Source organism: Micromesistius poutassou, assembly GCF_964030765.1.
Source record: "Micromesistius poutassou genome assembly, chromosome: 3".
Classification (NCBI taxonomy): Eukaryota; Metazoa; Chordata; class Actinopteri; order Gadiformes; family Gadidae; genus Micromesistius; species Micromesistius poutassou.
Window position 1 is genome coordinate 9,936,471 of NC_140273.1, and position 16,847 is coordinate 9,953,317.

At 44.3% G+C, this 16,847-nt stretch overlaps 1 protein-coding gene across 1 annotated transcript in view; it reads right to left on the reverse strand.

Annotated features, from left to right (window-relative positions):
- mgat5b (alpha-1,6-mannosylglycoprotein 6-beta-N-acetylglucosaminyltransferase B) overlaps positions 1–2,395 on the reverse strand; it is a gene marked incomplete at both ends in the record, with an annotated part of 133,331 nt that extends 130,936 nt beyond the window's left edge. Inside the window, one exon of the mRNA XM_084465126.1 lies at positions 2,328–2,395. Coding sequence (XP_084321252.1) covers positions 2,328–2,395 — 68 coding nt within the window. The remainder of the gene's footprint in view (positions 1–2,327) is intronic.
- Between the last annotated feature and the right edge of the window lie 14,452 nt (positions 2,396–16,847).

The window sequence follows — 16,847 nt, forward strand, 5'->3', positions numbered from 1 at the left end:
AGGCCCAATGCCTAATGCATTATGCATAATTGAGGAAAGAAAAACAAAGATTTGCCTAAATAGCATTCCTTGTGTGTGTGTGTGTGTGTGTGTGTGTGTGTGTGTGTGTGTGTGTGTGTGTGTGTGTGTATGTGTGTGTCAGTGTGTGTTTCTATGTTGTCTGATGCCAGACTCCAATAGTTGCAGGACTGAGGAGGCTGTAGCATCATGCTGTATCAACTTCTTCTTCCATCTGTTCTGACCACATGGCGCAATGGATCAAGGATCTACTCAATCACATCTGTCATATGCACCGGAGGAGAGCGGCAAAAATGGGGCTTATTGTATGCGTATGACGCTAAAGCAATTAAAACGCCTTATTTACTACTTACAATCCAGAGATTATTGTGTATTATCTGTGTGAACAGTGGACATGGGTGGTGTCTATGCCCACCTCGTCACTAAGCCAGGAAGAAGACTGAGTGGCACTCAGTGGCACTCAGTGCCACTTTAAGTTGTTTAATGGCACGAAAAAAGACAGAGATCTGCACTGAAGTTACTGTACAATTCCATCACTGGTTCCTAGTTCCCAACCCTGAGATGAGGTCAGGAGATGAGACTGTGTCTGGAATTGCATTGCAAATAGTAGGCAAGAATAGTATGTATCAGACATAAAGCTGTATACCAAAAGTACCCTGAAGGCTTACAATTACATTTTCAAAGTAGAGAGAAAGCCGCCATCCCTTCCCCTTCCCCTTCCCGCTGTTGATCAGTCATTATTCAGTGCAGTGTTAAGGGGGGGGGGGGGGGGGGGGGCTTAGGGCCAGGGCCCGTGCCTGACGACTCTTTAATTAACAGGCTTAAAGTAAACGTTGCGCTCCCCCTGTAATTGGATCAGAAGCAAGAGATGGGATATCAGCTAATTGGCTTGCTCCCCCGTATGCATTCATCACACATGGGGCCCCTGAGGTACCTGGGTTGGTACACAGAGCATTGCCAAGTGCGGGGGGGAAACGCTGATGGTATAGTGGTGAAGGATTCCCTGTCCAGGACAAGGGTTCTCCCCCTTGTTCCTCAGCTGAATCGCTTCTCCCTGAGGAACATTGGAAGCTTTTTCGTGATGCTGTGTTACTGCTGGCCAGCTGAATAGTCAATATTAGATTTGAGTCACTTGTAGCCGATCAATAGCCCCGCTTACAGCAAGTAATTGGTGATCTCCTGTGTGACATCATTTTCTCTGCTGTAACCAATCATGTTCAATAAGGTGTTCCCTGTTTTCCATCTATAACCCTCTTTTGCTCCAATTGATTATGAATCAATCACAAGGCCTGTAAAAGACTAATGACTCGCTAGAGTTGAACTGATATGGGTTATGAAAGAGATACCATAGTTCCTGTATTTTTTTTTTGTGTGTGTGTGTGTGTGTGAGTTAGACATGACAGCATCCTACAGTTTTGCATCTGTTAACATATACGTTTCATGATGCCTTGTCCTGAATATAAATTAAAGTATTAAACGTCCGTCTATGTTTGTCTGTACACCCTAAAGGATTTGTGCCAAGAGTGAAAAAGTATGACATTCATTTGAATAAATGAAATCCTTGCACATGTCTCCCCTTCGCCCTATCATTCTTCTAAACATGCCCAGAGGGAGGAGTGAATTGGCTCAATTGACTGTGAAGCATCAACACTGTACGCAGTTAACATGTGTGAGAGAGCGAGCATTCTCCCTCTGTCTCCCGTCCACCAACGAACACAGCTTGGTAATCCAGTTCCACACACTCCACTCAACCACAGGATGGTCTGACCGGAAAAAGGGCTTATTTTAACTATAAGCCGTTCTTCGTTATTTATAGTGTAAAATAAACGGATATGTCTGAAAACACACACAGGTACACGCGCGCGCGCGCGCGCACACACACACACACACACACACACACACACACACACACACACACACACACACACACACACACACACACACACACACACACACACACACACACACACAGCCCAGAGCGACATTATAACGAACGATGACACGTGTGCACACAAAGGCGTGCATAGTAGACAACACGAATAATGGGAAATGTTATAGCGAAAGCCTCCGTTCTTAACATAGCCTCATGTTCTTAACATTGAAGTTATGTAATTACACACACACACACACACACACACCATGCGCGATATGTATTGCTTCAACTCCATTATCTGACGAGCCAATGTGACTGTCCCACGCCATTTAGCACCCACTTCTAAAGGATGACTTAATGACTCTAAATAAACATATAAATGAAGATCGCATGAGGACGGCGGATCAATGGACTGCACCCCTGTCTCCCGCCTTACCTGAACGGCTTGAACGTCACGAGACATCTTCTGACCATTATTTTGCCGTCGATGATGCTAGCGATCATTTCCCAAAGTCGACGACCAAACGAGCAGCCCCTAACATGGTCAACCTTCCGACTTGCAACTTAAAGTAGTGACAACACATTCTACCGGCCCCAGTCCAGCGTGGTGTCGATCCAACGAACAGATGATATCCCCCTTCCGAAATGCGCGCGTGGTTTCACGATGACAGCTGCACGAAAAATACGAACACGCGTAGAAAGTCCCCCGAAAAACAGCGTGTGAGAGCGCGGGATGTTTAACTCATTTATCGCATGAAATAAACTGTCCACCAACGAGCACGCGCATTCACTTTGTGTTAAGAAGTGGCTGTGAGGGGCGTGCCCAACTGTAGGAGTCACAACACGACCGGAAAATGGGATAATCTCGCTCTCCCGGGAGCTACCGCGTGCCTTATCTTCCCCGCGGCCGCTGCGAAGTGGAGGGAAGTCTTCAGCACCTCTCTCTCTCTCTCTCTCTCTCTCTCTCTCTCTCTCTCTCTCTCTCTCTCTCTCTCTCTCTCTCTCTCTCTCTCTCTCTCTCTCTCTCTCTCTGTACCCCCCTCTCTTTCTCTCTGTACCCCCCCCCCCCCCTCTCTCTGACAGCGGTTGTTTGTCTCGTGCGAACCTCCGCGGGCGCTCTTGCAGCCAGCGCGCCATCTACGGCATTTTATTGAAGCCGTTGTTGTGCAGTGGAAATCGCTCGTTTATTACTTAATTGCTTTTGATTTCCATTGCAAGCTATACTTTTGCATAGAGAACCTGCTTCTTTGATGGTTGGTCTATTCTTTCCTTTCTTTTTGAGGAAATCAAACTATAAGGAGATCAGACGATAAGACTTTCAGCACCACGGACAGAGGCTGTGCCACTTACGGAAGAGGATGCAAGAGCGACACACAGCGGATAACGCGGGTATTGATCCGTGAGAGTTTACCATAATATACCCTTATGGTAGTACGCTAAACCAGCAAAGATAACGCCACTAGTCGTCCCCCTAACAACGGCCTATAGAAAATGTATTTTTAGATTTTACATTTTTTAATTGCCTGGCCGTCAATGTCTGTTAAGTGGCTACAAAACATTAATTTTTAACAGAAGTTTAATTAAGTTTCTGTTGTTTTTGTTGAATAGCCTTCTATGTGAGAGTAGGTGTGCCTAATGTGTGTGTGTGTGTGTGTGTGTGTGTGTGTGTGTGTGTGTGTGTGTGTGTGTGTGTGTGTGTCTACTATATGAATTATCGAAAGAAGGGCAACAGAAGGGCAAGCTATACGAAAATATATTTTGAGTAACCAGATCCCAAAGAGCACATGACCCAGAAATATCCTTGTTGAAATTATTTTAAAGGAGATGAATCCCTAAGCCCCACATGGCCCAAACATTACCATGGAGGCTGAATATTGCCCCACTTTCCCTTTCACTTCCACCATAACAGGTTGTTGTCGTTCCTTTGAACTGGGTTGACTGTAAACATTGTGGACGACAGAAAATCCTGGAGTAGGTAGAGGATAAGGGATACATTATCCCATTTGAATGAAATATTTTTTATTTTTATCTTCAGGGGTGTCTTTATCTCTACAATTATAGTGACCGGAGGAACATTCTTAACACTGAGTTATTTTTCCTTAAATAGAAGTGGACATGCAACCACAAATGTAACTTCACAACTACATTGAATGTGTGCACCAATATGTAAATATATGCAAATGCATTGACTGTAGAGCTCAGTGGGAGGGAGTCCTTAGGGGGAAGAGTGAGGGAGTTTCCAACTCCTTATTTAACATCCATGATTATTTATAGATCCTGGCATGGCAATGCAAAGATGCTGCTTTGGCAGTTTCACTACTTGGCGTTTAAGTGGGACATAATGTCACACTATTAAGATTGAATAATTTGAATAAAATAACATTGGCAGGTGGTCTTTTCCAAAGAAAGATTTTACTGAAATCTAGCTTAAGATTTAAACAGTGCCAGAGGATATTGCATTTTGAAATCTAAATGTTTTATATCTGTATCCTTGTTGAAATCAAATTATCCAGAAAATAAATCAATAAAATGTGAAGTTGGTTCTACGAACAGAGTCGGAAATACATAAACAATGCCTCTGGATTAGATCTTTAGAATATTTACACAAGCATTTTAAAGTCCCCCCAGTGAAAATTCTCAAATAGCATTAGCCTGTTTGAAGTGCTGGCAATATATTAATTAACTATGCAAAACCAATTATGTTTCTTGGGAAATGTTGTTTTGACTGGCATCCCAGACACCGGCTGGAGTGTGAAATGATTTGCATCTGATTCACCGGTTGCCGAGGAAAACCATAAAGAAACACAAACATGGCGTGATTCTGCACTTCTCATGGTGTCTCCATCGTGCCAAGTGTAAAACAAATGATCAGAGGAACACAATGTGAGTCGTGAACGCAATGCTTTGTGCTTCACAGACACCAACGTCTTTGATGGGAGGGGGTTGAGATGAGGACATCCCAGCCAGATCAAAGTAAACTAACTCCCGCACGTACACCTACTGCATACCAGTGTCACACGCCCATGGCACAAAGTCTAAATGAATTTCCCTCCAATTAGGATCAGAGAGGTTTGAGAGAGAGAAGTGTGTGTGTATGTGTGTATTTGTCTGTGCGAGAGGGGGTGGGTGTGGGTGTCAACGATACGAGTGGGAGTCGCTATGATGTAGTAGCCACAAAGACAACAAACAGCAATGATGATCAACAACTGAACATAGAAATAATTGATTCAAGTTTAGAAAGGAGGAGTAAAATAACAGTTAAAAAGTCCCATTTACAGATTTAATAATTGTATTTAAACTGCTCATTTACAGGAAGATAATGGTTGCATTTCACTTGTTTCACGTTTGAGTGAAACCAGTGAAATGCAAAAAAATTATCTTCCTGATGCTGTATGGGTCCGAAACATGGAGAACAACGAAACACACAACACACAGGCTGCAAACATTCATCGACACCTGCCTTAGAAGGATATTAAACATCTGGTGGCAAGACAGAGTCAACAATGTGGACCTGTGGAAAAGAACAAGCCAAGACCCCATACACTTACACATCCGAAAGAGAAAGTGGAGTTGGATTGGCCACACCCTCAGAAAACCTGCCACAAACATCCCCTGACAAGCCCTGAAATGGAAGGGAAAAGGAAAAGAGGTCGCCCCAGGAACAGCTGGAGAAGAAGCAGAAATGTCAGAGAGTGGGATCAACTGGGGAGAGCTTGAGCGAAAAGCCATAAACAGAGTGAAATGGAGGATAGTCGTGAGTGGCCTATGCACCCAAGAGGAGCAAAGGGCATAATATAAAAATATTAAATAATGGTCGCATTACTTTTACATTTAATATGTGAAAATACAGGTGATCACTGTAGTATTTAAATCAGCTTATTACTGTATCTCACAGCATCAGCTAAAGTATAGTAATGTCACCCCTCATTTACTTGGAAATCAAAGTTATTGTATTCCATAGTGTTATAATTTTACAACAAACAGCTAATGTTTAATGTTACATTGCAGTAGTAGAGTTGTTTGTTTGTTTGTTAATTTACTGTGAATATATTATTTTAAATTGCTGTAAAACTACTGCATCTAACAGTCATTTACACTGAATTTGTGTATTTTTCCCAGCCACTCAGTGAACTGAGTGACTGTCCTATATGCATATTTTAATTGGACATTAGGCTAGAATGGGTGCCTGACACACTGACTAAGTTAAACTTCTTTAATTTAGTACCATATGGTGTTGTTAATGGATGGATGGTGTTAAACATACATAATTCATCAAGCTGACTATTGGATTTGGAGCTAGAAGTTGATTACATTTGTTTGGCTTTATCTTTAGCTCTTCAGCGCTTTTCGATGACTATGCGACGATAGAAGTGTGCAAATATTTTAAAATGGGCCTGTTGTTGACGAGGAAAATGGTGAAACAAGAAACTTGCCTGGTTAAAGGACAATTCCGGTATTTTGAACATTGAGCCCCCTTTCTGGTTTGTCTAGAAATAGAGTGGTTGACACCGAAATTTTGACTATTGGTCCTGTCTCAGGTATTTGGCTCATTTAGAATCGCTCCTGCCTGCTTCAGAATGGCCGTCTATGGGAATTCACAAACCTGTCCTTAAAACAACCCTAAACGTTTGTTTTCAGAAATGTGCTCACCGAGCGGTTAGTGGTGTTCGTTGACGTTCCAAATCAAATATCGCAGGGAAATACAGTTTCTGTTGTGTTTTATTGCATTTTGTAAATCCCATTGAAACGGAAACTGGAACCGGAAACTGAAATGGGGCTGTTTACGTTTGGTTGTACTCTTTTCGCTCGGTTCTCCATATCAACAGTAGGGCTCGAACCGAGCGAAAAGACTACAACCAGCCCCTCTTTCCGTTTCCGGTCAACTTGCAATGAGTCTTCCAACAAAAATCAATGGATTTACAAATTGCCAAATAAAACATGACAGAAACTGTATTTCGCTGCAATATTTAATTTGGAACATCAACGAACACCACTAACCACTCGGTGAGTTGCACATTTCTAAAAACAAACGTTTAGGGTTGTTTTAAGGTCAGATTTGTGAATGCCCATAGACGGCCATTCTGAAGCAGGCAGGTGCGAAATGAGCCAAATACCTGAGACAGGACCAATAGTCAAAATTTTGGTGTCAACCACTCTATTTCATCCTCGACAAACCAGAAAGGGGGCTCAAATGTTGAAAATACCAGAATTGTCCTTTAAAATGATGAACCGACCTGGGGAAAGGTCTTTTTAATAGAAGTGCCCTCAGCGAAGGAGTGAGGGGTGAGGATGGTGTGAGGAGAGGGGGAGGAAATCTATGAGGGAAAAGAAAACGGTCAGAAGGAGGGAACATAACAATGTGGGGAGATTGACTGATCCCTATTGAACGGGGTAAATGGATTGCTGGAGTAATTTGTCCCTCACAAGATAGGCTTGATTGCTTGTGTGTGTGTGTGTGTGTGTGTGTGTGTGTGTGTGTGTGTGTGTGTGTGTGTGAGACACTGTGTGTGTGTGTGTGTGTGTGTGTGTGTGTGTGTGTGTGTGTGTGACATATGTGTGTGTGTGTGTGTGTGTGTGTGTGTGTGTGGGCGTGTGTGTGTGTGTGTGTGTGTGTGTGTGTGTGTGTGTGTGTGTGTGACACTGTGTGTGTGTGTGTGTGTGTGTGACACTGTGTGTGTGTTTGTGTGACAGTGTGTGTGTGTGTGTGTGTGTGTGTGTGTGTGTGTGTGTGTGCGAGTGTGTGACATTTTGTGTGTGTGTGTGTGTGTGTGACATTTTGTGTGTGTGTGTGTGTGTGTGTGTGTGTGTGTGTGTGTGTGTGTGTGTGTGTGTGTGTGTGACACTGTGTATGTGTGTGTGTGTGTGTGTGTGTGTGTGTGTGTGTGTGTGTGTGTGACACTGTGTGTGTGTGTGTGTGTGTGTCTGAGTGACAGCCAGGTCGAGATGAGGATGATTTAAATTTTTATTTCGCTAGTGGACAAATACTTGTCCCTGATGGTTGGAGACCAGTTATCCAAGACATGCACACACACCACGACATAACACACACACACACACACACACACACGCACGCACAAGTAGACAACACACAGTACAAACATATATGCAGCACCAACAAATACACACACACACACACACACACACACACACACACACACAACTGTTTAGGTAGACAGCACAAGTAGACAACACACACAGTACAAACATATATGCAGCACCAACAAATACACACACACACACACACACACACACACACAGACACACACACACACACACACACACAGACACACACACACACACACACACACACACACACACACACACACACACACACACACACACACACACACACACAACTGTTTAGGTAGACAGTTATTCAGGACCCAGTGTTTTGACAGAGATCATGGGGGAGTGTGCTGATTTGTCATCTGAGCAGAAACCACAGAGGAAGAGGGGCCAGTAGGGGCTCCCAAGGGCCCGTTACCCTGTCACTGTGACTGACAGGCCTAGTATCTTACTTGTGTGAAAGCAGGCCATGCAGGCCAGCATGCAAGATACAGTAGGGACAAGTACCTCTGCCTGGACTCTAGACAGGGACAAAAGACAAATCATTAACTTACAGAGCAGTACCTTTCCCTCTGTGTAGTGCTGCGACTGTCCGCCTGTCTGTAGTGAGGTTGGTCTGTCTGTCTGTCTGTCTGGTGTTGTTCTCTCTCTCTCTCTCTCTCTCTCTCTCTCTCTCTCTCTCTCTGGACTTGCCTCTGTGTCTCTGATCAACAGCTAATGCCTGGCTAGGCATAACCAATCAGATCCCCCCCCATGCCCCCACCACCACTGCCCATACCTGAGGCACTTTATAATATGTTATCCAATTTCCTGTCAAATTCAACCAAGATTAGATTCCAACTCACACATTAGGTTCTCAAATTAACACACTGAATCATTCGTCACACACACACACACACACACACACACACACACACACACACACACACACACACACACACGTACACACACATGTACAAGCCAAATACAATTAGAATCACTCTCTCAAGCAGCAGACAGAAATCATGTGTGTGCAGAAATAAAATCACAGACAGATGAAACATAAAATGACAATGAGAGATCCTCCATATTTTACCTCAATTCCATCCTCTTTGGAAATTTGTATTCCATTCCTCTTCCAGTCAGAGAATGTAAATGAGCTATTGCTGGAATGAGATAACCCACACGCAACGCAGAAGGGAAACAGGGACATTTGTTCTGTCAATCAAACAGATGTACCAAAGATCAAGACAAGTATGGCCATCTAATATTACAAGGGAATAAACATACAAGGGATCAATAAAAGTAAACTATATCAAATCAAAATACACTACAGGGTGAAGACAAGGAAAGTATCACACTAAAATAAACAATTTAAAAGCGTGGGCAAAAACAGAACACACTACACACTAATGCAAACAGAGGATCTTTTCTGTGAACAACCTATGCATGAAATGTGCTTCTGCCTCATCAGCCTGCCAAGCCCACCAAGGAGGCTAACTCCTCCAGGGGGCTGAGCCTCTTGACTCGAGGTGACAGAGCTGACTCCAGGTGGGGGAGCCCCTGTGTCTGCCAACAGGGGGCCTACTTACTCTCTCTGCCTATCAGTCATCACTACTACTCGTATACAGCCTCTGAGGGTAAAGTTGGGAGTGTTTTAAATAACATTTAAATTATATATCTTAATAAATTGTTAAAATCTAGGGGCTGGGCTCCATTCAGGAGGATCCGTGCTTAAGATATTCTCTCTCTCTCTCTCTCTCTCTCTCTCTCTCTCTCTGACTGTAAGAAAATCAAAATTCAGAAAATTCATTGGCCGAAGCATGTACAGCGCCACTACGATAGGTGGCGCTGTACCCATTTCAACTAGTGGTAATAGAGCCACTGGCTGACCTCTTTACGTCACCAGCAACAACAAACTCAGGCGGCATTGAGAAAGATGTTTTCAGTAGACAGCTGTCAGTTCACTTCGGGTCCATGTCATTTCTCCGACGCTCCATTGTTCCGACCTCTCCGTCGTATGAGTCCAGCTGGAGGAGTCCAGCCAGAGGAGTCTGCATACGAGCGAGAGGTCGGAACAATGGAGCGTCTGAGAAATTATATGGACCCGAAGTGAACTGACGGCTGTCTGAGTGAAAACATCTTTCTACACAGGAGCCCGCAAATGGCAACAATCCCTTTCTCCTCCATGTCGCAGTTCAATCTGGCCTTAAGAGAGTCAAAGCCAAAGTTCCTTTCCCCAAATTCCTTCTCCACCATGGCCGAGATAACCCGCACTACGAGTCTTTACATGTGTGGAAGTACCAGAGAGTCGGAAGTACCAGAGAACCCAACGCAGTCTTTAAGATTCATAATATCAAAGAATATCCCCGTCAGTTCAGCCGCGGCTCAATGAATGAATAAAGATTGTAAACTCGTCTGAAGAAAAAAACATTTATTTTGACAGATTTTTTTTTTTTTTCCGACGGTGACAACAACACGACTACCGTCTCCTTCTACTTCCGGCTCACGGCCCCCGGAAAAGATCTCGAGCATGCGCAGAACGCAAACTCCGATATGTGATACAATGCTGATAGACAGGCAGGTAGAATGCTGACTATGAACGACTTATCTCGGCATTCTTATCCGATTTTGCTTGTCCGTTCATGTGCCGATTTTCGTGCGAAGAAGATCGAATAAAGGTGTTTACATGCGTTTTACAGTTGTTGAGGTCTTATTCATTTATTTAGCCGATTATGATTCTCCATGTATGCTGATTGTCTAAAACCCTCTGTTTTAGTACCTTCACCCGGAACATGGCCTTTAAAGCGGCGGCAGCATGTTATGAATCAGTGTTGGAGGAGCTGGTGTCACTGTCTGTAGAGCAGCAAAGCGCTGGCAGATAGAGACTAAATTACTAACAACAGCCTGGCATCAAACAAACTGTCTCAGAGTGTCTGAGCTCCGCTTAAAAGAGAACACTGGGTATAGTTGCGTGATTTTCCTTACTGTTTTCTCACGTAAACATCTTGCACACATGCACACATCTGAAAATCATAATGTTTATGCTAGGAAAGGAATACGCCATATTGTTGATATAGCCGCCAATATAACAATCATGTATCACTGTGTGTCTATGTGGCTCGTTCTTTTATGTCTTTCACATAAAGCACATGAAAGATTGCCGCTTTTGGTCGTTTCGTGGGGATGACAGCGATAAGAGGAGCATAAAATCGCCCTTTGAAAGGAAAACGTTTATCTCTGTGAGATCCAAATAGTCCCAGAATGCCTCTGCTCCCCAACACCCAGTATTCACAGCCTCGGCCTCCCTCTTTTGTTCTCACCACTTCCATCCTGGGAGACAGGATCCTCCCCCAAACCCTAGGGCTTCCTCCAACACACAGCAACCTCCAATTGCAGTCAGTAATGGGAGGGAATGGATGGGGTCACCCATTCCCTCCCATTACTGTCTGCACCTCTCTGGAGGGACTTTAGAAAGGCTTTGGGATACAATAAAAAGCAAAAGAACAGTCATGCCAATGCGCTGCCCTTAAGCCTGCTCTGCAGAACAGAACTTTCATCCAATCTCTGAAAAAAGTGTAATACAGCGAGGCGAAGAGAGCAACAGAAAGGCTGGCTTTAAAAGGAAACACACTATCGCTAATCACTCATTTATTCTGGTTTAATTTGCCTTTGCGCAAGCACTGCAATTTACAGTTTGCATGCCGAGTGATGAGGAATGATGATGAGGAATGCAATTGTAACACGCTTTGGATGAAATTGCATCTGCTGTGACATGTCATGTAAGCGTCCCATAATTTAATAGAATATATTTGAATATATTGTAACGTAGTGAATCCTGTGTGTCTCCTTTGCAGCAAACATCTGAGGGGATGGGGTAATGTCCACACGCGAGGGAGTCAGTGGGGTGGAGGGAGAGGAAGTAATTGATCTGTCCACATTCCACCGCATGGGGCAATAAAATGGGGCCATCTGCCGTAAACATCAATGCTTATTAACAGGAGCTGCTGGTGCTGCGGCTGTAGAGGAATGCTTGACGCCACCAACACTATTCACCACCACAACCACCACCTCCACCACCACTATTCACCACCACCACCACTATTCACCTCAGCACCATCACTATACCACCTCTACCACCATCACTATACCACCACCACTACTATTCACCTCAGCACCATCACTATACCACCTCCACCACGATCACTATACCACCTCCACCACCACTATTCACCTCAGCACCATCACTATACCACCTCCACCACCATCACCATACCACCTCCACCACCACCACCACCACCACTATTTACCTCAGCACCATAATTTTTTTTCATTTAATTTCATTTCAAACCTTTATTTACACTCATAAGGCATTGAGGTTTCCCTCATTTTCAATGACAACGAGTTTACATCAAAAGGACAAACATAAAAAACACATAAAATAAGTAGATAAACTAAAAACAGTTGCAATTTGACGAGCAGAGATTCAATAGTAAGCATTTAAAAACAGTAGCAGATGGGAGTACCTCTACTTTTAGTGTTTGTTGCAGAGCATTCCATGTGCTAGGGGCATCAATGAAGAAAGCAGTTTTGCCACGATCAGAACGTGCATTAGGAACCCTAATGGTAGTGAGCCAATTGTTGGATCTGGTTTGGTAAGAACCAAGATTCCACTGCAATAGGGAGGAGATATAGGGGGGAAGTTTACCACTAACGGCTTTAAAAACAAGTGCCAGTGGTAACTGCGCCTAAGAGATAGAGAGGGACAGCCAACCTTACCATAGAGAGTGCAGTGGTGTGTATTATAGCTGTCACCAGTGATGAATCTAATAGCAGAATGGTAAACAGATTCTAATTGTTTCAATGTAGATGCAGTTGCATGCCTATAAATTACATCACCATAGTCTAAAGCTGGACCTGTTTCTGTAAAGAAAGCCCACCTTCTGTCGAAGCTTGGAAGCGAAGGCAGTCAATATGAAACTTAAAAGAGAGCTTCTCATCAAGCCACAATCCAAGATATTTATATTCAGTGACTCTCTCTATAAGAGAGCCGTCAACAGTTAAAATATTAAGTTTCGTAAAATCATCATTCATCAACATTTCTAGCTCTTGAAAATAACATAAATTTGCTCTTTTGTGAGTTGAGCACTAATTTGAGATCAAAGAGAGTGTCCTGTAGTAAGTTAAAAGAAAGCTGCAAGTTGTCAGTTGCAGCCTGTGGGGTATCTGCAGTACAGTAGATAACAGTGTCATCTGCGTATAAATGAGCACAGCAACCAGTTAAAGAAGATACTAGCTCATTAATATACAGAGTAAAAAGTACGGGACCCAAAACTGAGCCTTGAGGGACACCTTTCGTAATGGATAGGAATTCCGAATTGCCACGTGGTGATTTCAAACATTGACGCCTGGCAGATAGGTAGCCATGAAACCATGCACAAGCATCCGTATCCAAGCCTATATCAGATAGTCTTTTCAAGAGCAGCTGGTGATCGATTGTGTCAAAAGCCTTTGAGAGGTCGACAAAGAGGACAGTGCAGTGCTTCCTCATGTCCAAGGCCGAGACTATGTCGTTGGTTACCATTGTGATAGCAGTGATGGTACTATGGTTAGGTCTGAAGCCGGTTTGGTGGGGACTAAGAATCGAGTGGCTTGACAGGAAACACTTCAATTGGGAGTTGACTAGGGTCTCTAGTACTTTGGCCAGGCATGGAAGTGTAGAGATTGGACGATAGTTATCCAGATTGTCCTTATCACCTCCCTTGTGTAATGGAATAATACGCGCAGATTTCCAGACCAGTGGAAATAAGTCAGATGTAATGGAAAGATTAAAAATGTAAGACAATGGCACACTGATTGTCGGAGCAGCCAGTTTTATAAAAAAATAGTCTAAGTGATCCTCACCAGTAGATGACTTGGGTTCTATAGATTGTAAAATTCTGAGGACCTCAGAAGATGTAAATGGCTGAAAGGAGAAATGCGAGACACGGTCCAAGGGGGGACTACCATCAGGGACCTTCTTGGAAGGGGGACCAGGAAACATTTTATCGAATAGATGACCAGCTTCAGAGAAGTGCCTATTGAAAGCAAGTTTAATATCACTTGGATCTGAGATCACACAGTTGTTTGCTTTAATACTGAGGGGGAGAGTACTAGAGGGCCGACTTTTAGTCATTTTAATTGCACCCCAGAACTTGGCAGGATTCGAATAAGAGGTGGTGACTAAATTTAAAAAGTATTCTGATTTAGCTTTCCTAACAGCTGTAGTACTTTTATTTCTGAGTTGTCTAAAGGACAGCCAGTGTTGGGGGTCACCAGTGCGTCTGGCTCTGGACCAAGCACTATTCCTATTATTTAAGGGAGTAGATAGCTCCTGCGTAACCCATGGCACTACCCTATCTTTAATCCTAGTCTTTTTATATGGGGCGTGCTTGTCCACAAAATAATTAAATGTAGTAACAAAGGAGTCTATCAATATACCACCTCCACCACCACCACCCCTATTCACCTCCACCACCATCACTATACCAGCATAACCAACACTATACCACCTCCACCACCATCACTATACCAGCATAACCATCACTATACCACCTCCACCACCATCACTATACCAACATAACCTTCACTATACCACCTCCACCACCATCACTATACCAAAATAACCATCACTTTACCACCTCCACCACCATCACCATCACTATACCAACATAACCATCACTATACCAACATAACCATCACTGTACCAACATAGCCATCACTGTACCAACATAACCATCACTGTACCAACATAACCATCACTGTACCACCTCCACCGCCATCACTTCAACCATCGTCACTAAAAGCTATATTCAATGAATGCAAACCCAACCAGGTTAGCTATTGCATCCTGGAAAGGTGCACCTGTTTTATTTGGTCTACAAATGCTGCAATGCCCATGAATGCTAATGAACAAGTGCACAGGCACGTTGGAGGGCATAAACGTGGTTGTGGTTGACCCTGAAGAGCAGGCTGATTCACCCAGCGCTCATCTCGGTTTGAACACATTCAGTTCCCCCTTAGCCTTTATAACCAAGATGGCCACTAGCCCAGGTGAGTAATGCGGGTAGACGGCCAATGCTCTGTATCGCCTCACCACCATAGCTCCAACATTGAGGGTCATGGTGCACAGCAAGGGGTGATAGGTGTGGTGTGGTGGTGAGCTGGACAGATGGCCGTGGCGTGGCTTTGAGCGGGCAGCGATGCGCCGTGGGCTGCAATGGCCGACGAGGGGCTGGAGACGGCGGAGGTGATGAAAACCATGAATCACAGGGGTAGGGCGGGTGGGTCATCAGCCCAGGGTCCTCACACACACAAACGATAGCGTGAGAAAGCTAGAAGAAATACAAAATAACCACAGTGTTGTGACAGACATGTGTGTGTGTGTGTGTGTGTGTGTGTGTGTGTATACACAGAATGTATGTGTACTCAGACACTATTTTGGACAAATTCTCCCTGGCTGCTCCCAGTGTGATTGTGTTTATACGCCGCAATATAAATGATCCCAATTTCATGGCCATTCCCTGGCAGAACAAACTGCGCTCATAAATCTCTATACTGGATCTGCACCTCGGCCACACTCACTTCATACAGCCAGCACAGATGAGTTAAGACGTTATCTGGAGCGGGCACAAACAGGGAGGGCTGAGAGACGGATGGACACAAACATCCAAGAGCTGTGCACACACACAAACACACACAAACACACACATACACGAGAGAGTGGCAGAGATTGTAGGGGAGAGACATGTTGCTTTGGTAGATGACCTGTCATCACACGGTTGCTATTCCTTTGGTTTTCCAACTATGATCATTTATTCAGTGCAAGCCAAGAGTCAACATCCTGGTCAGCGAGAGAACACCTGATTGGCTATTACAGCCACAAGACTGTGTTGATTGGTTAGCATCCAATACAATAATGCTTTGTCATGATTGAATTGGCTGTGATAGCAGGAGGGCCTTGCACAGCTTCCAAATGTGTGTGTGTGTGTGTGTGTGTGTGTGTGTGTGTGTGTGTGTGTGTGTGTGTGCGCGCGTGCGTGCGTGCGTGCGTGCGTGCATGTGTGCGTGCGTGTGTGCAAGTGCGTGTCCGTGTGTGTGTGCGTGCGTGTGCGTGTGCATGTGCATGTGTCTGTGCGTGTGTGTGTGTGTCACAGGCTCATGTCCAAACCATTGGGGATGGGGAATGGGTACAAAATCTAAAGTGGATCAATGTGTAACAGTCTGTCTGTAGGCTATATATTCAAATGTAATGTCATTTAAAATCTGTGAACATGACGTTGCCAAAGATACAAATAAAACGTGATGTATTTGAGAGTTTTCACACGGCATGATTCCCTGCCCCCCATAGAGATTTAGGCGGGGAATTTGATTTGTGGAGCGTTTGTGTACCCTGGTTTGGCGGCTGTGTTTAAGATTTGAGGAATTTAATACAGCTTGAGTTTATTTCAATTAGACTGAGTTATCATCATAATAGTTTATTCATAATTCATATTTATAATCAATTTCCCAAAGCCTCCTGTGACAGTCCTATTAATCCCACCTCGTTCCCCACTGCAGGGCGAGTGACTCACTCCGCAGGTAACGGAGAGAACCATTGAAGCGTTCCCAGCCGCACCATTCAATCAAACCTGCGTGACTCTTTTATGGTACACGTCAAGACATTTCTCTGCCGTTCACATTCCTGCTGAAAGCCTCGTCCTATCACAACACAGGACCCTGGGTAATGTACATGAAGCAAGGGCGTTGACCGTGTGCCTTAGTCACGATGCGCCTCTAATGGGAAGGAAATGGCGACCTTCCGCCGCGCCTTGTGATCCCCTGTCAGCGGCACGCCCATCGGGGGGTCTCCGGATACAGACACCTATCGGGG